The sequence below is a fragment of the Pleurodeles waltl genome, chromosome 5, assembly GCF_031143425.1.
Source record: "Pleurodeles waltl isolate 20211129_DDA chromosome 5, aPleWal1.hap1.20221129, whole genome shotgun sequence".
In the NCBI taxonomy this organism is placed as follows: domain Eukaryota; kingdom Metazoa; phylum Chordata; class Amphibia; order Caudata; family Salamandridae; genus Pleurodeles; species Pleurodeles waltl.
The window spans coordinates 808,200,466-808,223,362 of NC_090444.1; the positions used below are offsets into that span (position 1 = coordinate 808,200,466).

At 39.6% G+C, this 22,897-nt stretch overlaps 1 protein-coding gene across 7 annotated transcripts in view; it reads right to left on the reverse strand.

The window, feature by feature from the left end:
* The window catches only part of LAMA2 (laminin subunit alpha 2), a 3,379,260-nt gene that overhangs the window by 1,777,583 nt on the left and 1,578,780 nt on the right, over positions 1–22,897 (reverse strand). For 4 of the 7 annotated variants that reach the window (XM_069234826.1, XM_069234825.1, XM_069234824.1 and 1 more), the window contains exons 16-17: positions 17,265–17,321; positions 17,022–17,135 (exon numbers count right to left, since the gene is read on the reverse strand). In XM_069234826.1, coding sequence (XP_069090927.1) covers positions 17,022–17,135; positions 17,265–17,321 — 171 coding nt within the window. The remainder of the gene's footprint in view (positions 1–17,021; positions 17,136–17,264; positions 17,322–22,897) is intronic. The other 3 variants (XM_069234829.1, XM_069234828.1, XM_069234823.1) reach the window with 1 other exon arrangement.

Genomic DNA, 22,897 nt, shown 5'->3' on the forward strand with positions numbered 1-22,897 from the left:
AATGTTTCAAGATGCATACAAGGTAGCAGCATTGATGTCTTTCAGCGTATCTGTCAGACCTTGTGAAGCAGACTTCAGTCACTGCTTCTAGGCAAGAATACGAACACAATTTTACACATGTTCTAAAACGCGTGTAAAGGATTCGTTAAGAATAAGACTGAACGTTGTCGAATATTTTAAAAGCTGTGATATATTCGAAGACAACTTGATATAGTTTTTTTTACATTGTCCGTTCTGGTTTCACTTACATGGAACATGTCTAAATGCCGCAAATGTGGGCAATATTTTCCGTCCTAAGTGCTCCCGGTACTTCAGTCAGATTTGCCAGACCTCCTGCTGCCCTGGGACAGCTTAAATTGTTTCTTATTTTATCATTTCTCCTGTGTATATTAAATCTTACTAGTGTTCCCAAGTACCACAAGCATAGACCAAAGAATTAAAGAATATCATTATGGATTGAGGAATTACGTTCAGGGTATGAAACGTGGGAATTCAATGTTTTCTTAATGTACATTTTAGTTTCATTGGTTGCTTAGAGATCGCGAAGATGAAGACTTGAGCAGCATTTCACAGTGTGGTGGAGGCTGGGATATGTTGTCTCTCATTAGGTATGAAATCAAAGCATCTCTCCATAAAAACTGTTTTTTAAAAGACTCTCAGCCCACATTTCCTTTTTTCCATATGTTCAGTGCAAATCACTTCTATTAATTAAAATGAATTAATGTATTTTGTTGCAAACTGAGGTCATACAATTGTAAAACGACTTTCAAAGCAATATGCAAACCAGTCTGTGCATCACTAATTTTGGTGCTCTATTGTGGTTAAAATGTGATGTCTGGCAAGGTTCCTTGTTATCTGTGCGATGGCTTCAGTTTTCAAGACAGGGTTATTTGAATATTTCAGTATCTGTCTGCCTAGTGGGCATTGGCATAAAGTAAAACATGATGGGTCCTCCCTGCAGAAGGTGAAGAGTGGCCCCTGAGTCTCTTGTATCTCATAAATATTCATAGGCCTTGGGGGAATTGGACCTCTTTAAAGGGTTTTGAGGCCCCTGCAGAGTAGCCCCCCATGCCTCAGTGGCTGCAGGAGTCTGTGTTATGCCCCTGCTAGCAGGCTTGTGTGTCTGCTTCTGCATATATATTCGTTCTTGTCTTAGCATCTGGTGATGCTTTGTAGTGTAACAGATAAGGTGGTAAATAACATTCGTTAGAAGTCACAGCGGTATATGTTTTTGTTTATAAAAAAATATCAAACCATAGAAGGGGGGCAATGGAAGTAGATGAATTTCAGTGGAGAACCACATGCTGATAGGAACATGGTGGGAGAGATGGAGAGTTGAAGATACCCTATCATGCCAAACAATTGAACAAACTGAATTTTGAGAGTGTGGGGGGGGGGGGATAAGTACACTGGCTAAGCAGATGATAAAAATGCATAGGCAATAACCTATATTGCTCCCAAAAGATCTTGCCACCAAGACAAATTTCACACATCCGTAAAACTGGAAACAACATGCCATCGTAACTTTATTACTATTCACTGGCAAAGGACATGTTACAAATCTAAAATTTACATAAATAACCAGTAATGCCTCCGGTAGATCATTCAAACACTAATATCGTCTGCCAACAGCTCACTGAACATAACACCAGCACCCAGCCAGGGACAGACCAGAACAAATGCCCCACAACATATCATCACATACTCTGGTCTACAATATGGAAACTTCAGAATTGCACGCAGAGGAATTGCAAGACTACAGCCCACGTTCTAAGATTCTAAGGATGGGATAGCCTGCAATTTGCAAAGGGAAAAAAATGCTCATGTAAAATAGTTTTCTGTAAAGGAAACACCTGCAAGTGAAAAGGTGCCTTTTGGGCAGGATATGGAGAACTGGATTGATCTATATATACCACTAAGGCCACATCAATGTAATCTGTGTTACAAACGTTGCCTGCTAATCAAAAATCATTTAACACAAGGAAAACTGTTGTATTCACATGCGGATGGATTTGTCAGCACATTCCTCGTGGTGACAGTTCCAATACGTGAATGCTCTGGGGATTATTTGGGAGGCGGTTGGTATGGAAAACTGAGGAGCCAGAAGCTGGTGCATTTCCTTGTAGTGTGTCTGTACGTTTGTTGATTACCAAATAAACCAGAGTGGAACTGCCTTTGACCTATGCTTGGTATTCGATTGCAACAAATTTGTGGTGACGAGCGACCGGCGCTAGCGATCTGGAAAGGAAGGTACAGACGAGGAACAGACACATGCGAGGAGAGACGATGACGTACGAACCCACAGCGACCTATTTCGGTGTAAGGAACACAACGTGAGGTATGCTTTCTGTAGCGGCGGTATTTATCGGAGGTTCAGTGAAAGTTAATTACCCAAGGCACTTACTTGGGTACGTGTGGCACAGGCTCCACCTTGCGCAGTTGAGGAAGTGACTTGGTGAGCGCGAGCTGCGTTTCCAGCTATATACTGAAACAGTTCCGGGGCACGCGCTTGAGGAAATTGTTGCGTAGGGGACAGAAATTTCTGTGGGGTGTGGAACAAAATACTGCATTTCAGAACATTAAGGAGGAGATGTGCAGTGCGCAAGTGTTGGTGCCATTCGATGTTAACGCTAAAACTATCATTACAGTTGATGCGAGTGCTATTGGTTTGGGGGTAGTGTTGTCACAGATGTGTGGTACCGAGGAAAGAACTGTGGCATTTGCTTCTAGATCTTTGACTATAAAGGAACAAAATTATTCGGTCACTGAAAGAGAAACCTTGGCTGCCACTTGGGCGATTGAGTATTTTAGAACTTACATGTGGGGGCGTAAGGTAATTCTTCGCATAGATCATAAACCTTTGTTGAGGATATTGCTACCAGGAGGTGTGGGCACATTGTCGGCACGATTGGCCAGGTTGGCGGCTCGCTTGCAGGAGTATCAGTTTGAGGTAGAATATAATCAAGGTTGGCGTAATATTAGAGGGGATTGTCTGTCTCGACTACCGCAAGGCTGGCAAAGGGTTGATAAGGAGGGTGTGCGAGAATGTGAGGAGGAAGGAGCAGTGGCAAGTATTGAGGATGTGATGGAGTACTCTCAAGGTGCGATTTCCCAAGAGGAGTGGTGTGAGAGTATGGAAAACGATATTGTCATGAATGGTGTAATTAAGTTGATCAAGGAAGGAGGGAGGAGAGAAAGTGCTCTCAATTTTCGAGTCTGCCCCTTTGTGAAGGTGTTGGAGGAGCTATCACTGACAGCTGACAACATTATTTTGAGAGGTGACAGGTTTTTTCCTCCTGAAGATTTAAGGATTAAACTATTTAAGTTAGCACATGAGGGCCATTTAGGTCGGACGCTAACTAAGAAAAGGTTAAGAGAGCAGTTCTGGTGGCCTGGACTAGATACAGATGTGGATTTGTCGGTTGAGAACTGTAGTGATTGTAAAGATTATATTATATGTCGTGCAAAGGCTAACTAAACAAGCAGCCTGTTCCTCTTTTTCCTAGAAATAAAGCAAGCTGAAAAAAAATATGTAAAAATCATTGCTAACTAAAATGAATGAAATATGAACTGTAAAAGGAAGCTAAAACAAAGGTAACCAACTCAGGTTCTAGAGGTCCACACGAACGTGCCTCCAATGCCGTGCATGCCAAGAATAATTCCAGAGATTTTGCCATTGATGCAATCTATATTCCACAGAAAACCCATGAAAAAATATACCTTCAGTAAATTACCTCCAGTGTGTCAGGGCCTGAATTGTGTCATGGTTGACATGGCTGCCAGCCACTCCACCCTACATGATATTGTTGTCCTCCCTTAAGTTGTTGATTATTACCAAAATGCCAGCAATATCTTTTTGCCATCACAGTACCGGCTAGAATTTATTCCTTCTATAATGATAGATTATTATTCACTGCTAGTATAATAGAAAAAAAGAGCAGAAAATGAGAAGGTGGATCTCTAATTACCATATTAGAAAGCCACCCCTGCTACTGGGGTTTAGCCATCTAAACACCTTGGCAAGGACAAACCTTCAAAGGGTGTTCATGTAAGACATGAAACCTTCAGACCATCATGGCTTGCAAGACAATAGGACATTTAATTTATTATTTTAGTGTGTGTGCGGAATAAAGGGACACACATTAAATTTCAATTCCCAGAAAATAAAACACATTTACCTATTCAAAATGACCAGTAAACCCTGCAATGTGCCCAGTAAGTGTACAAGGCTAACTAGGTAATCTGTTGGATGTGGAGAGTGACCAGTGACTGGGTCAAGGTAATCACTGAATGAGGGCAATTGACTAATATATGAAGAAGGTGGGGCAGGGCATGGGGTTGGTTGAGCAGTGAAAGGGAAAGGTGAACAGTTAATGAGGAATGGTAGCTAATGTTTACGTCGTAACAGTAATTGATCTATAGCTCCCTACAAACTAGCAAAATCCCTTGTAGCAAGTATCAAATTAGAGACAAGCTTTTATATTATTTTCAATGATACCAACGGTTGGTAGTACACATTGTCACTGAGCTGCTTCAACACTAATACAATGCTATGGTCAGACCATCTGTCTGGGCAATTAGCTCCTTGATGTAGTCAGGAGCCTTCAGCACCAGATTAGAATGTCAAACCCATTAACAGTGACTCAATCTTGCTGACAATCTAGGATTCATTTGACTCGTTTATATTGTTTCCTGCATTAAGACAGATTTATTAATAAAGATCAGTGTTCATTTTGGTTTAATTAGCAAAAGTTGCACAGTGCGCATGATTTCTCTTACCCTGTGATTTTCCTTTTTCATAAAATACACAAAAACATGCTCCTTCTATGGGGTTGTTTATTTGCACTGTGTCAACTAGTGCGCTTCAAAGGAAGCCTGCATGTAATGTTGCAAATGTTCAAAGGTGATGCTACCTTCTGATTCAGCTATGCTTTCTTCATTTTAATAGTTCTATGTTCAATCAGATAACGTAATTTTCCCTTGAAAGTAGGTAAAAGACACTTATAGGTTATTAATTATAGATGGCTACTAAAGTGGGCATGTTTAACATATCACAATTTCTCAAATATAGATTGTTTTCTGTAAATGTAACGTTTTTAGTACAGACCATGGTGCCACTTCACACTATGCAAAGGCCATGATTCTCTACTCCTGTAAACCTTGGGATGTGTGCCGGACTATTCCTTGCTGTCTTCAGAGCCAGACCTCATGAAAGTCTTGTTGTTGCCCTTAGATATTTTACAGACCTTTTCCTGCTTCCATATTGAGCAGTGTGTATCAGAGTTTGCTCCTCGACGTTATTCTTAGGATATTTTATGAATTATTAAATTGCCTGACTGACTAATTCTGTCAGGACCAGGGTTCAGATTATGCATCTCTTTCTTTCTTTAAGTTTTCAGCAGCCATATGTAATATAACAAAATAACAAGACTACATTTCCCATGAGTTCTGAGTAAAACAGTAAACAGAGTAAACAGCACAACATAGCCCATCAATGAGAAGCCACCCTCTCCATAAAACAGTCACCAAAGAAAAAGCCCTTCCTCTTTCTTCACTGCTCAGTGGCACCTTTCAGTGTGGACTTTTATGAGTAGATATGTTTACCATATTTAACCGTTTACATAACATCTTTTACTGCTGCCTTGTTGCAGCTCTGCATCCTTGGCTGAGATAACGCTACTCATAAGTTTTATTGGCCTCTCACAGTTTCCTGTTGGTTTTGAGCAAGTGTGATTAGTGTTCTCACAGCCCCTGGGGGTTTCTGGTGAGAGTATGTGTTGAATACTTTATTTATCTTCCCCACAGTTCCTTCAACCCATCATAAGGAGTGTGCTTCCCCAAGGTGAGGCATAGGCACCGCTAGAGGGCGCAAGTCACATAGACTGCCTCCGAGCTTCTCATTGTTTTTTTTTCCAATGTCAGATGAATATAGTCCGAGTGCACCATGGTTCATTAAACAGTTCACTTCCGTGCACAGTAGATCACATCCCACACTAGCTTTGAGAAGTCACAGGCAGGGGGCCTTTAGTGAGAGGGTAGGCAGGTTCCATCCATTTGTTAACCTGCCCATTGTATCCACAGGCGTGGGCTGCTTTTTAGACTGCATGTGATCAAGTACTTCACAGTGTAAGTAAAACTATCAAGATTGCACATGCATACTCCTTACATTCTGTGCTCTGGTTTTGTTACTGCAGTATAAATACTGTTAATAAGTCCTGATCTCCATGGCAGGACAGCAGAGGGAGGTCTTCGAGGATGAAGTATAGTAGAAACAACCCTTTTTTTCCCTTGGAGAGGAGCTCACAGACACTATAGTAACTTTGCTACAAAAACCCTTTAAGTCGGTTTCCTCTCCTAAGATTGTTAGATTGGTAAAGTGTATTTTGCCTGAAGCTGGCATCGATAGCTCATGTTTTGGAGCACAGCTGGTAAGGGGGGACATGGCCTCTGAGGCTTTCCCTTTGGGAAGTAGTTTGGAGGACACTCTTAATGCAGCCAATTGGTCATCTGATTCTACTTTAAAGAAGTTTTATTTCAAACCAGAAACAAATATATCATTGGTAGTAAGTAAGCTTTAAACTTACATAATCTGAGCCTCCTGTCCTTACAAAGAACATAAAAAGTCCTAGCTATCACAAAGGAAAGTTTCAATTCCGTTAAATTCACAGAGGCAAGGATATTCCACACAATATGGTAAGCTACAGTTTTGGTGCACCTACTCCCCATTGGCGAAGAAGACCATTGTATGGGGTAAGCATATGTTCTTTGATGGTGGAGTGTAAATATATTCTGTATTACTGGTATTATGTGAAAGTACTGGATAGTTTTTTTTTTTTTATAAAATCTCTCTCTTTTAGGAACAGAACAAGCCCTAGTCGAAACCCTATCTAGAGTGATTAAAAGTAATCTGAATATTTCTCTAATCTGTGGTGAGATTGGTTTTCCATCCTGAATACCAGTAGATTGTGTCATGTGAGTTATAAATGATGGAATCCTTTTGGCTCCTGAAAGACTCAGTAGAACTGTGACGTAAGTGTTAGAATGTAGGGAAGTGAATGCAGATTTAGAATGCTGAGTTTGAAGTTACACGCAGATGCATAGAAATTTGTAGTACCCATCCCCTGATTGTGGTGTAGTTATTGGAGTCGACATTTGGAGTATAAAGAGTTAAAGCGCAGCTATAGTTGGTGTGAAGCATTTGAAGATAAAGAAAGTTTCACTGAGAAGTTTACATATCGTAGGCAAGAACCTGCTGGCAAGGCCATAAAGAGCGGTACTACGCTACTACACAACATAAAACTATGGAGTGATAACACTAAAGGCTGCCACAAACATATACAGAAAAGAAGCGCTGAAACTACCACAATCAAGTGTGAGTAGGATACATAAACGCATTAGCTGACAGAACAATTGATGATAAAGCAAAATGTTGTTAAACTTACCTAAGCCTCGAGAAGAAGAACTCTATGACCTCAGCAGCAGGCGAAGAAGAAGCACAGGGTTGTGTTTAATGAGCTGTCAAATACCTAAAGTGGACACCACCAAAGCTGCTGGGAGATGGCTCATCACAACTCCCAAAGTCTCCAAAAAGTAAAGGGCTCCAATGGAAACCTTGAAATAGGTTGGAGTTTCACAGACTGTCCATGATGACCCAGAACATCACAGAGCTTTAGAGATGGCACAGAAGAAGCGGGTCCTAATGGACTGCAGACAGCATTGGAGAGAACTCCATTTTCATTATCAGCCAATCCTCAAACACTTGTAATGTTGCTGTCTTCCCGAAACCACCACCACCATTTGATGCTGCCAAAATCAAAACATTGGTGATGGATGGACTGCTTGGATAGAGATGCTCTAGAAGGAACAGATACCAAGAAGATCACCAAATACCTCAAGACTCTTGCTGGAAAAGGTGTAAAAAGAAGTCATAATGCTGCAAGCTGATGAAATTACCTACTTTAAAATCAAAGAAGTCTTGAATCTCAAATTCAATTTCATGCCAAACATAGAAAGTAACATTTTCAGTCAGGAATGACAGAAAGTTAGTGAAACCATGGCCAAAATTTGTTGAGAGTCTGGATATGCTCATCAAACACTGTTGTGTAAATGAACTTAATGATGAGGAATACATCTCCGAGTTATTGACGGATGCCTGACAGGTTCATTCGGACAACGAATGCTGAGATAAACTCTTAGTCATGGAATGTGTCCTCCTGGCTGCCATAGCTGACAAGCTGCTGACATGGAGGTTAGAGATGCCCAACGTGAGTCAGCCATGAACATTAAAAGCAAGTAGAAACACAAAGCTGAAGGACACAAGGTGATATCTCCACAGAAAAATAAGTTGTGTTTCAGGTGTGGATTGTAATTTCATACAAAGTTAAATGTCCAGCATTGGACAGATTTGCAAAGGCTGTGGGAAGAAGAACCAATTTATAATGGGTTGCAAGGCAAAGGAAAAAGTAAGTGCATCAAGGTGAGAAGAAAAATTGGCTGCCTGAATATTCCAGAAGTGACATTCAACGCACGCCCACAAGGCCAAGCGACACCAGTTGAGACTTATCACCACCAAACTAAGTCAATTGTCATCTAATTCATCATCAAAAAGTTCTTCCATTCAATATGAAGTGAAAGTGAAGAAGATGATTGTGCTGTAGATGGTCCCCTCAGAAAAATGTGCGCAGGTGGCACTGGCCGCATTTGAAGAGAAATATCAGTCAAAGAAAAGTCGACTTGAAAAAGCACCAATATCATTCAAACATTGTTGGAATATTCCACTGAAAGTAATGGTTGTTCAATACATTTCACTATCGACAGTGGTGCGTCGATAAACATTATGCCTGACCCGAAATATAATGAACTATCTCCATTACTGCAACTGATGCCACTGAAAACTGATGCATACACATAAACTGCATCAACACCATTAGTAAGTCAAAGATCATTCATAGCGATGATGAAACACTAGAAGACAAAAGTACAAGTGTCCATTCATGTGCTTCTAGGTACAATGTCGAGTGCCTATTTAGTCAGTTTCAGCACAGCTGCTGATATAGGACCGATCTCAGTAAACTAGAAAATGAATGCTCATCAGCTGCAGAGATGTTCAAGATGTCATTTGACGTATCATACAGCCTATCATGAATGCTTTTAACTATATTGATGACATATTAGTTTTGTGAGCTACACAGAATGAACATGATAAAGCTCTCAAGCAAGTGTCTCATTTACTGGTTGATGCAGGTTTAACTTTGAATGCTGAGAAATGTGAATTCAATAAGGCAAAGCTGAAGTTCTTTGGCCATATCTTTTCTGATGGTTGTATGACACCTGATCTCACAAGAAAGCAAACTTTGTCTACTGTAAGACCCCACAAGATGTTTCCATGTTACGTTCATTCCTTGGCATGGCCATTTACTTTTCTAGATACATAAGAGGCATTGCCACTGTGAGTGCTCCATTGGGAAAATTTATAAAAAAGAATATTTCATTTCATTGGTCACAAGAATGCAAACAAAGCTTTAAGAGAATCAAACAAAGCTATTGAGAACATTACGGAAATAGCATATTTTGATCCAGAACTCCATACAGAAGTTGTTGTTGATGCTAACCCTGTCGGGTGCAGAGGCAGAAAATATGCTCATCAAGCAGATGAAAACCTTCAACAGTTGGCTAAAAATATTAAAGTGGATGCGGCAGAAAAGAAAATATGAAAAGCATATAAAATAGGTTGGGCAATAAGTGCATTACTGGATTTAAATCCTACAACACTACAGAATACTGACATAGAGGTAATAGAGACAATTATTAAATCAGAAGACCTAGCACATTTTTTAGAAGAGTCGTCAGAACTAGAACCACCTGCTAATTCTGAGTAAACACAACAGGAATTCAAGTGTGAGAGATTATGAATGTGATGTGATGCTCAAGAAAGGGTTTCCATTGAGAGAAGTGCTTGGAGGAGCATATGTGCGTGTACCAAGGACGAGAAGTGATCTTTATACATTTACAACAAATTTTCCAAAGTTTAGAGAAGAACCAGTGAAGTGGTACACAGAGGTGGCAAGGTTAGTGACTGTTTCTAAGGTGTTTTGGACAGATTTAAATATATTGTTTGAAATTATTGTCCTATGAAATGTATTGCACAAGTGTATGTCAGTTGTAAATTGGCCAACTGAAGCGCCTTACAGGAAAGCGCCTCAACCTAAGCCATCTCTGATTGTTGTGCAGAAGTATAAAGTGGTGATTGATGATTTGAAAACAGAGGTTTCCTAGAAACAAGTGCATTGTTTAACGATTATGAGACCAACATAAGACCCAAATGAACCAGCACATGCACATTAAGAGATGGTAATGCAGATTTGCAAACAGTACAGTGGCATTGAAAACCCCATGAAAGAGGTTATTTCTGGTTTTGTTTCAGCGTATGTTTTGGGATTGCTTCCAGAGATTTTTTGCATATTCAACAAAGTGTGATGTGTTAGCAGGCACAATATTTTATCACATTGGATTAAATCACAAAAATTGTTACTTTGAACATCAACTTCCTAGAACAGCACTGCCAAATCCTTTTTGTCCGCACATCCGACGCTAGAGCTTTACGGTTGATTTGAGCCCGGTGGCAGTTTACATATCTTTGGTGAAAATACATCGTCCTTTCTTTATAATGGAGTAACTGACTAGCATTGAATGTGCCAGACAAAAAGGACTCTGTTCTGGTGTCAGCTTCCTGTATCGCATGCATTGTCCTATAGTATTTAACTCTTGATTTTAGTGGAACAAGATATATTGGTGGAGCTCGAGTGCATTTCACTTTATCATTTGAAGAAATGCCTGAGGTTAAAAATCTGGCCTTAATTAATTTAAATAATAATAATACAAATATACCCATTATGCTACATACAATAACAAATATTACAAATGAAAAGAGTGTGCAAGTCGAGTGATGTGGACTATAATTTAATTGCATATTTTAATAAGAAGAGAGTGAAAATTGGTGAAATGCTGAAGAAGTGAGATAGAGTCAATTATAGGATGAAGCTGAGGAGAGATTTAATAATTTAAAAATACATCTTAGACTTAGAAATAACCAAAATGAGAAAGGAGTGTTTGCATGTTGCAAGAGAAACCTAATGATTGGGAAATTTCAGAAATGATCAGAATAAATGAATGTCCTTATAGGTATATGAGTGAATGCATGTTTATTCATGTAGTTCGAAAATAATATATGTTGGGTAAGATCCCATTTTTAATAGTATTCATCATATCTGTGGCAAAACAGGTTATTATTATAACAAATAACTAGGTAGGGTGATACTATTTGGAATTAGTTTTTCCTTAAGTGTACCATGTGAATTAAATTATATAATTTTTCAGAGAATGAATGGAATGTGGTTTTGGTCAATTGCTAATGGACATATTTGGCGTGTTGATTGTTCTTGCTGTTGTGGCTTTGAAAAATGTGAATATTAGGAAGTTGTCTACATTGGTAGATCGATTAGCTACTAGTACTGCAAGTGCATTAGCTAACATTAATGTAGATATGATAGACGCCAGTGCAATCATCATCCAAAATTGTATGGCTTGGGATATATCACTTGCAAAAGAAGGTGGTTTGTGAGGTGCATTGAAGGCTCAGCAGTGTTGAACACATGTGCCTGATCAAAGCGTGATAATTAATGATGAGCATAATAGCACAACCAATGTTTTGCACAAAGCTAAAATTTTGTGAGAAAATGGTGCTTAAGAAGTGATTGGTTCATGGTTCAGCATGATTGGAAAGGGAATAGTAAAAATTTGTGAGTGATTTTGTGATGTGGGTGGAGGTATGATGAAACATGACTGTCATAATTCCTTTTAGTATAATTGGTTCATATCTTCTATTAAAACATCTTGAATTTGCTTACTTTGAAAATAAAATGAAATTTAGTTTAAAAAGAAGTCAGCAACTTTGGATCGAACAGGAAAATATGAAATCAAAGTTATTGATGAACTAAAAACCTTGGAAGACAAGACGAAGACAAAAATAATGAATTATGTATTATAGAGTAGTGCAGTATGTTTGGGATGAGTTAAAAAGCCTTTGGCTGGGGGATGCTATAGCAGACTTAGTAATAAAGATTAATGTACATTTTCAAGTGTTTCAGTTAGCATAAGTAGGGCTTTGGTTGCCCTGAGTGCTGAAAGAAGCCTGTTTTTAGAGGTTTTGACTGCATGTGTGTTTTCTCCCTCATTCTATGTTTTTCTCCGTCATTAAATATACAAAAATGTGCTCCTTTTCATGATGTTATTTATGTGCACTGTATCAGCTAATGTGTTTCAGAGGAAGCCTGAATGTATTGTTGCAAATGTTCACGGCTGATGCTGAATGCTGGTTCAATTGTGAACTCATTCATATTAACAGATCATTGTTCAATCATGTAATGTTATTTCCCCTTGTATGTAGGTAAAAGAGACTCCTGGATTATTAATTAATCGCTGTACCTAGATTGAGCCTGTTTAACATATCCCAGTATCTATAATGTTGATTGAATTCTGTAAGTGTAACTTTATTAGAATCCATAAAGATTTATAAGACTTCTGGCAACCTTCAAGAGCTAAAGGTTTCCACGTTTATCACCGAGAGCCTTTTGTGAATTTTAAATGTTCACCACGTAGAAGCACTTGCACACGTAATTGTATGGAAATGTTTTCTCATATGTACAATTCCACATTTTTCTTTTTGTTTCAGCAGAGGGAGAATATTTTTCCTTGTAGGGGACCGAGCAAATATGGGGATGTTGAGTTCCTATTCCCTCTTCGAATGGGATTTATTACAACACTTGGACCAGTAAAAGGGTATGAATGGGTTAAAACAAAGTTTGTGTATACCTGCAAACTTTCAAGTTTGTTAGTGTACCAAAAATTCCAAGACATCCCCATCAGGAATGCCCTCACCCTAAAGAAGGGATTTATTCAACCTCAATACTACATCATCATGAGATAAGGTTTTGCATGTGTAACTGGGTTTAAAGAGTGTAAATGTTGTTTTTGTGAAGATCTTGCATTTGCGAATGAAGCAATCTGTACATGTAAGTTCAACTTCAGGTCTGTATAAAAAGCTAAAATGAGCATGGACATGACATCTTTGCCATCACAGAAAATATTTGCTTCTGAGCACGACTGACCCAAATAAAAATGTTAGATGTTAGATATTTCCTCTACAACTTCTGCAACCAAATAATTGTTGGGCAAGTAAGGAGAAAAAGGAGCATAGTGATATACGATGATCTCTTACAGCCATGTAAGTGAGTAGTGGTCTGTGATACCACAGCTGGTTCATCTTTTTAATAGATTTGAGATTAGGAAAGATTAAGGGTGACAATTAATCATGTCTTTCCCTGTCCCAGACCTCCATGTCTCACCGTGGTGTCCCCGGCAGGAAAACCAAGTGACAGTCTCCTTGACCTTAAAAGGGCGACAGTTCTGGAAGTGTTCACCCATATTATTGTCTCCTCCTGTGCATAGACTCCAAATTAAGGTTTGCAAGGGGTAGCAAATTATGTAGTGTAGATCTAGGCCATTGTTAAAGTACTAGTAAATATTTTATTTATTTTGTATGTGTAGTGGTTCAGTGTTTTCATTCTGTAATATCTATGTGACTGAATATCAACAAAAGTGACGAAAATAAAAGTAAAATCTACATGTGAATGTTGCAGGATCTGAAAAACTAAAATTAGAAGAGTTTATGAAGGAAAATCTCCTGAAGGATGAAGATGTGTCGTAGTTTTGACTCTTGCTCTAGCCAAGACTGCTGGTTAAAGGATGACAGTACTTTTGTTTGTAGGCGACTATGCCTATCATACAACAAATCGCAACTGTTATCCCAACCTTACCGGCTCACTAGCAGCACTTCACCAGAAACACAATAATAAAAGGTGATTTGTGGCAGCCTTTATGCATGGATTCGAGAATAAGAGAACTCAGGGAGTGTCGTGGTTAAACTGAGACTACCCTTTTCTCACAGATATATCATGTCTCATACAAACACAGGCAATGACAAAGATGCAGTAAAGTTTCAATCGTTTTTATTTAACACAACTGCAATTTGCGATAAGTTGCATGGGCTGCAATGATTAGGATAATGAATAATGCAAGAAACAGAATTGTGAAGACAAGAGTCATCATTACAAAGACTTCCACCATCTTGAAATGCATGTAAAAGACATATGAGATGTAATATGCCCTAATATCCTAATGTGATAGGCCTAACCTCCTACCTAAAGGAGAGCTGGGTTTGCTAAACCTAATCTGCCAATGCCATGTCCATGAAAGGAGCCCCCAACCCTCGTTACCTCGGAATGAGGTCTCTATCTCTCAGACTCTGCAGGGACACAAAGACTGGGTCAGCGTTAAGATGACTGCAGCATCGGTATCAGCGATGGTGGCGATGCCCTCTGGTCGGAATCCTTCTGATTATCTGTCTAAAGTGCAATGTATTTATACAGATCTACCAGGACCCCTGACGTAGGTGTGTTCCCAAACAATAGATAACAGACATGATTGGGATGGCAATTATTATAAACAATCCCTCGAAACTAGGAGATGCAATCACCTTCTGCACCAGTTCAGACAGTTTTACAATATATCCCTTCGATATTCAGTTCAAATATTTTAACTATGTCCGAAGTGACATCTTAGTCGAGTGGGTTTACTTTATATGGCAATTATAACGGAGTTCCTTAAGGGTTTGTGCATCTCTTTTTTTATTTCATACACACACAAAACAACTGCCCTCATAAATGTAGACAGTATAACGATTCAGAAGGTATTTACAGTATTTGGCAAGTCTGCACAATTATATTGACCCCTTTGCAGTAGATATTTTGGAGACTGATTTCAGCAAGTGCAGACAGGATTTGCAAACAGGAGAACAGTTCTGGTTAGCGCTGGTGCAGTCATTGGGTGCACCGAGTGCAGACTAAAAAAGAGCTTCGCATTCGCCAAAGCATGCACTCTTTACACATTCTTGGCAGAGGGAAATGAGTGCCATTTCAAGCTTCCACTCCATGTTTTTGTGCAAGAGTTCCCCCTACCACTGCGAGAGCAGCCACTCCACACAAATGAGGGAACGCCCACTTCATATTGTGCAGGTGCGAAATGTGTGCTTGTGCAGACTGTAAAGCAGAGGGGCTAAACAAACATCGGCAGTTCCATCTGTAATTTAAACGTGCACTTGCAGAACCACTAACATGGGAGTTTGCTCAGGCACATATTTTCGCAAATTGATCCTCATGTCTCTAAATGCAATACCCTATCCTCTATTGTACTGCGATGACTGGTCCCTAGCTGTTAATAATACATGTGAGACATTAGCGTGAATTTAACAGACAAAGAAAAGCATCATGATTTCACTTAACTTTGTGTATGGAAACATGCCATTTTGTGAGAGAAACTGCATTGCTGTTGAAAAAAATCTCTAAAATTTCGAGTTAAGTTTGGATGATATCAAACAAATGCACTTAAAATGAACATATGCTTGTGTTCAAAATCTAATCTTGGTGTCATTTGACAAGTGAGTGCCCCCCATTGCTCTTTCCTAAGTTGTGAATTTAAATTGCTGGTCTGAGCTATGACGCACATATTGTGCCCTATTTGTTTTTTATTTCGGTTATATTAAGAAGTAAATGAATAAATTATAAGTTGTTGTGGTACGACTTGACTTTCAAACTCTTGGAATTTGAAAAAGTAATTCTGTCCTACCTTCATACCAGAGGCAGTTTTTTTTACAATTTCTGCTTGATGGTAAGTGTGATACAGACTTGCAACTAGAGAATGGGCGAAATTGCAAAACTGTTTAGTGAAATTGACCAAAATTATCTTAGCTGTTGTCAAATATTGAATGTGAGGCCATTTATAAGTCAAGTGATATAGTAGTAGGACTTTACCTTAAAGAAGAAATGTTTCCCGGACATACTTTTGTTCTCACAAGAGATATTCTGCTTGAACCTGTCTCCCTTGGGTGAAAACCATGCAATATTGTGTGAAGTAAAATCATGTGAAATTTTCTAAATTCATGTAACAGTAAGGGCCGGATCCACTAAGAAGGTACATGGCGAAGCGCAGCAACTAGAGCTGCTGCCCTGTGTGAAAGGGAGAGAGCAAAATAGCCCCATATCTACTAAGATGTGGCGCTGTTCTCCTTTTGCCTGAGTTAGCATAATTTTGGCAGTCAGGTGCCAACACGGACATCCTTGTGTCACAGTGCAAGGGCTTCTACATTCTCTAGAGCATAGACTTTCTACAGGTAGGTGTCCCTTAGGGTACTAAAACTATGCTTTAAGGTTTTTGCCACTTTGTATGTGTGCTGTAACATGCAGCACATATGCAAAGTAGGAAAAAACAAGGAGAAATAAAAACATTTCCCCTCATTGCACCTGCCTCGAGGATGCATAGGATTTTGGCAAAAAAACTCTGCCTACAGTTCTTTGTAGATAGGGATTTGTGACAAAACCCATGGGCGGTTGCATGAGAACACCCATGTACCACCCATTGAACAGCCCCCTGACGCAAAGTAATGTAAGGCAGTGCTTTGTGCAGCTTTGCATTACTTTGGTATACTATTCAATGCAAAATCCAGATTTGGGTTGAATAGTTATTCCCACCTTATCACTTTACGTTTGGTTTGTATTACAAAAGTAACGTAAAACCAATGCAATGCACCAGTAAATCTAAGACTACATCTGCATATTTTGCTTGATTTCACCCGCACAATGCAAAAATGTCCTAACCTACCTGTAACATGAGGGACAGTATTATTAACATTGTATCTATCCAATCTTGCACCTCTAGATTGCACAGATGATATCACGGCCAGAATAAATTTGCACTGCCATTTACAATGCTTAACAACATATGTTCAAAACTATTTGCATTTGAAATCTTCTGCAAAAACAACGTTTTTCTCTGGTCAGTCATTCCAAATGAGTTTTGTTCATGTGCATGGGTTTTTACAGGTCAGATTGTGGTTTCTTTCCACTTACCTTACATACTCCTGTGTGATCATCACAGGTGTCTGCATGGCCATAACACTGGCATGGTTCACATATCCCACCAATGAGCGTACCATTTATCCTCCTATGTTTTGGCCAACATGACTGCAAGAAAAAATGCTTGAATCAACAATAATGTTACAATGATAATCAAACTCAGCATGCAGAATGTTTAAAAGAATGACATAACCAAAAATAAAAACCATCAAACCAGTATTGCTCCATGGCACTAACCTTAGTTTCATTGGAATAAGGTGAGAAAGCAGAAGGGTGAATAGCTTCAACTTTCTTCTGAAGTTATGAAATAAAAGAGGAGAAAGAATTGAAATGACAGTGAAAAGGTACAGCATGAAAATAGAAGGAAATACATACAAGGAAAAAGAGAAATTAGGCTTTGCACGTCCACTAAATTATACCATACACTACGTTTACTTCTTCCAGCCAATACTTTCGGAAGCACTTTAGTAATCCACAAAACATTAGTGGTAAACCTTAACAGTTCGTTTTCTGTCTCTTTTTCGCTGGGGCATTGTGTGAGTGTGTGTGTGTGCGTTGAATAACACAGGTGCATTTAGATTCAAAATAACTAGTTCTGAGTAACACAGACTATCAAGGTGTTCCTCAGCTGCTTTCTAAAATATGATTACCTGCCCATCTTAGTAGCAGTTGATGATAATTACCAAGAAGGCAGTTTGATGGAACTTTGAAGGCATGGCTTTACTATTCCTAGCACTATATATGATTACACTGTCAATATGTTGTAGCCGATTTGTGGAGTTGACATAAGTGCATGTTGATACTAAAACTTTGATATTTTGATAAAACACCTCCCATAAGTAAATTCCCATAGCCCAACGCTTATGGCAGCCTGTACAAATTCCCAGTTGTCGATGCTCCATCTCTAGCAATCCATAGACCTCCTTTTGGGACCTAAATATAGATAATAATTGAGATTGTCTTTTAATGATTGTGATATGGCTCATCCAGCGTGCAACCTTACATCAACCTAACATTCAGACAGTCAGTGAAATAATCTTTGTTTGGTTAGCATTTCACAACCATAAAAGAAAACAAAAAAAAAAACAAAAAGAGAATAATGAAAACAATACAACTTTAGATCAAATACTCTCTGCTTTCATGTCATTCGGAGGGTTTCCTAATCCTCACATCACTATTTACAAAACTTAAAACTACAAAACAAATGATTGCATTTTGCAAAGATAAAAGTATAAAAAAGCAGGTCTACATGGTTTAAAACATGATACATATTGTTTTAAAAAATGTGCTCCAGGTAATTTATAAAACGTACAGAAAATGACAAAGTATAAAGTGGTTTGCGTAGAAGCTCCATCATATGTACATACTTTGCTTCCTCTTAAACATTGCCCTGCAGTAGTGTTAGAAATTGGGTGTCTAGATGGCAGAGGTATGCACCATGTCCAAGGAGGGACTGCAATTGTAGTCAGGGTAAGTCAAAACACAAGCTAAATGATCCTGTGTTCACCTTTGGTAGCTTGGCACAGAGCAGGCAGGCTTAACTTAGAAGGCAATGTGGAAAGTATTTGTGCAATAACTCATTCAATAACACAGTGAAAATACCACAAAAAGAACTCCACGCCAGCTTAGAAAAATAGATAATATTTATCTGAATAAAACAAGACCACAACAACAGATGCCCAATATACGCAGGTCAAGATATCACTTTTTAGAGATTTGAGTGAGTCTTAATCCATAGGAATCAATGTATGTATCTCTTTAGCACCAAGTACCTAGCATGCGTCAAAAACAAAGACGATGTAGGTCACAGGGGAGGTGAGGCACCGAAAAAACAAAGCAATACTTACTGCACAGGAGAGATGATATATTGCTTCTTTCCTTGCGGGTAGGATGATGCGTCAGTTCCTTGCTGGTACAGGAGGTGACGTGTCGATTTCCAGACATGCAGCTTCAGTTCCTTACTGCAGTGCGGGATTGATGACTAATTGAAGTCCGAGGATGATGCATGGAAAATCCAGATGCGCTGTGTTGATGGAACCGGGGTGAAACAGGCGCTGCGTCGATTCTGCAGGTGCTGCATCCCTTTTTTGGCCATGAGGCAAGCGCTGCATCGATTCTGCAGGCATTGCGTTGATTTTTAAGCCACAAGACAGACATTGTGTCAATTTTTCAGCCACAAGACAGGTGTTGAGGCATGGATTTTATCTTTCAGACAAACTCTCTGATGGCCTTGAGGCTTCTTAACAGAAGGCAAGCTGACAAGTCCTTGTAGATCACTTGTGGTGGGAAGGCAAAGTCCTTCCAGCAATGTCAGGAAGCAGCAAGCAGCAGGGCAACAAGCAGAAGAGCAGTCCTTCCAGAAAAGAAGTCCAGCTGAGTCTTTTGGACAGCACTGCAGTTCTTCTGACAGAGTCCATTTGTAGGTCCAGAACTGTCTGATTTTTAGAGGGTCGTAGACCCAGTGTATGTACCCAAATGTGCCTTTGAAGTGGAGGAGACATCAAAAAGTGGCTTTGAAGTGCACCAGTTCCCCTTTCAATGCAGCCTTGTCTCCCAGGAGATTTGTAGGGGGTTATCAGTCTGTTGTCTGGGGTTAAGCCACTACCCTTGAAAATGTAAGTGAGGGCCCTCCCACCTTTCCTGCACAGGAAGACCCATCAGTACATAGATGAATGGAGATGCAGCTGAGTGTCCTGTGTTTATGGCTGTCTGGGCGGAATGCACACGGAGATTCGTCAACCAGCACAAACCAGATGTGGATTGAAGACATGCTGTCACAGAGAACAGTAAGTGCAGAGAAATGCCTACTTTCTAAAAGTGGCATTTCTAAAATAGTAATGTTAAATCCATCTTCACCAGTAGGCAGGATCTCTCACTACCATTCCAACCATACCAAACATGAAAAATCCACTCCTTTCAGATCAGAAATTACCTCTTAAAATTACATAAGGGAATGTTCAATGCTGGCCTATGATAGAAGCTGGTTTCTAATACTTTGGGAGTTTTTCACCACAATGACATGTACAACTTACAAGTACATGTACTGCCTTTCACTTACATAGCACCCTGCCCTATGGGCTACCTACGGCCTACCTTAATGGTGACTTATATGTAATGAAAGGATTATGTAAGGCTTGGCAAGTAGTTTCATATGCCAAATCGAAGTGGCAGTGAAACTGAACACACAGGCATTGCAATAGAAGGCATGAGACATGGTTAAGGGGCTACTTATGTGAGTTACCTTTTTCAACTGCTTGTAGGAAGTCAGCTCAGTGAAGGGGGCAACAATGGTGCCATACCCCTTAACAAATATCCTGTAATATCCATTGAGAGCCAGGGCCCTCAACTCAGTTTGAGTTTTGGGATGTTATTAAATGAGGATAGTCTCAGTCGTGGCCTGAATAGCAGCCCCTTGACCCACACACCATGTGGCTGAGGTACAGTTCCCTGACCTATCTGGCACTTACTGGCCTTGACAGTCAGTCCCACCTGCTGCAGGGCCTGAAGTACCTCCTGTAATAAGGCAACTCAATGTTATCTATGGGACACATAGGCCTCCCAGTAGTGCTAAACAAATTTAGGAGTTTTTCCCTACCATGACGTGTAAAACTTGAAGGTACATGCCCAAAGTTTTAAATGCACTGCACCCTGCCCATGGGCTGTTTAGAGCCTAACCTAGGGATGACTTATATGTATGAAAAAGGTAGATTTAGGCCATGTAAAGGTTTATTTTGCCAGATTGAAATGACAGTTTAAAATTGCACACACATGGTGCAATGGCAGGCCTGAGGCATGTTTAATGAGCTACATAAGTGGGTGGCACAATGAGTGATTCAGGGCCACTAAAAGCATTTAATTTACGGGCCCAGGGTACATGTAGCACTAATTTACAAGAGACTTATAAGTAAATTAAATGTTCCAGGTGGGTATAAGCGGATTTCACCACGTTTAAAAGCAAGAGCTCGAGCCCTTTAGCACTGGGTAGCAAAAATAGGAGGCGTAAGGCAAAAAGTTTAAGTTTGGGGAAGACGACTCTAAAGCTTACAGTTCTAGCATTAGTGATCTCAGCCCTCTCTCAAAACTGTCATAGACTGGGTCTGTAGGTATTTTGGGTGGAATGAGTTCCAGGTGTTTGCAGCACCTTCAAGGAGTGATTTAACTCGTGTTTTCAGTTTCTTGAAAAGAGTAATTTTCAGGAGTTTGACATCTGTGCTCCGGGGAAGTTGATGGGTGCCAGATGGTATGAGTTGTTTGGCTACGTTTTAGAGGTGCTTTGTGACTAATACAACCCAGCTTGAAGTTACTTTTTGCTTCGACAGTTAGCAATTGAAGAGAGATAAGTAAAGGTTTAATCCAGACATTTGCACAAGCTTGATTGCAGCATGAAGGTCTGCTTCAAAGGAACGAGGTTTGTCTTAAGTATCCTGGATAGTAACGCCACTCCATAGTTTGGTCTAGATATAACTAGGCTTTAGACTACTGCTTTAAAGCAGTATTGCAGGATGTAGTGTTTGATAACTTATAGGTAGGTTAGTTGATGATTCACACGTTTTTGCTTGTGCATTGATGTGGACTTGTATGTTGATTTGTTTGTCCAGGGTAAAGCATAGATATTTAATGTAGTCGAATGAGCTATGGTTTACAGACTAGGATATTACCATTGCTGAATCAGATTGTAACTTTGTGGAGGTGAGGTAGGGAGAAATTATGTATGCCCTGTGTTCAGGTTCAGAAATTGTCGTTTCATTCAGAAGTGAGTTGCTGCTAAGATGGATGTTATGGGTGTGATCTCGTCAGGTGAGGATATTTTGAGGCATGGCTATTTGTCATCAGTGTGGTGATGATAGAAAATATTGATGTATTTCTGAATAAAGCCATGGGGTTCTATGTAGATGTTGTAAAGCTTTTGGGCAAGTATAAAACCCTGATGAATTTCCTGTGTATGTCTTAGAGGAAAGAGGTGACCCACCTTCGGTCCTTTCCCTGTACTCCCTTGCTATTCTTTTGATGAGGCTGGGGTGATTCACCACATCAAATGCTGCGGAAAGGTCCAGTGGGGTTAGCAGACCTGAGTCCACATTATCTATGATGCAAACTGCATCCTAACTGTACCTGTGCTGCAGCCTTCTCTAAAATCTGATTGGGGTGTCAGGCAGATCGTTCTCACAATGATTGATTTGCAAGGCATAGCATTGTTCGTGGGCTTGGAAATATTATTTCATCTTCTTTTTTTAGTTACCTAGTTATAACGGCCTAATGATGTCCTTGCTCTTGAAAAATAAGTGAGGTTTACGTCTAGTATTTTTATAAAGTTGGCGTTCACAAACCCTTTGCACAAGAAAACCTTCAGTTTCTCATTCTGCACCTACCCCTAAACAGAAGACTTCCCACCAGCAGGAAAGTTGAGAGTATAAGGTTAATTCCACGTGACAGAAACTTATTTCATATGTGATGACATCCAGTAACGTAAGAAACGTAAGAATTATTGTGCTTGGGAAATGCCTCCCCAATTTACACACACCAGAATATTTTACCAGTTAGGTTTAGCACTCATATTGAGCGTGAACAGGCACTCAGGATGTTAGTGAATATCCACAAATCTTCAAATGTAAGGTTGTTCGCCACATTCCTCAAGCCGCGTGATGCCTTTTGCCTGGTTACCCTCTTCTTACCCCAAACCTTATAATTATCCCCTCAGAAATATTCCATACCAGATGATTTTCTTCAGTTATTATCTGAATTTGCCGTGGCAAAATTCAAGAAATTTGGATTTAGTAATTCCGTCCTAAATACACATTTTGTATCGTAAGGGTAATTTATGACCACAAAATGGTTTATCGTCAAATGCTAAATTGCCTTTTTAAGTTTTA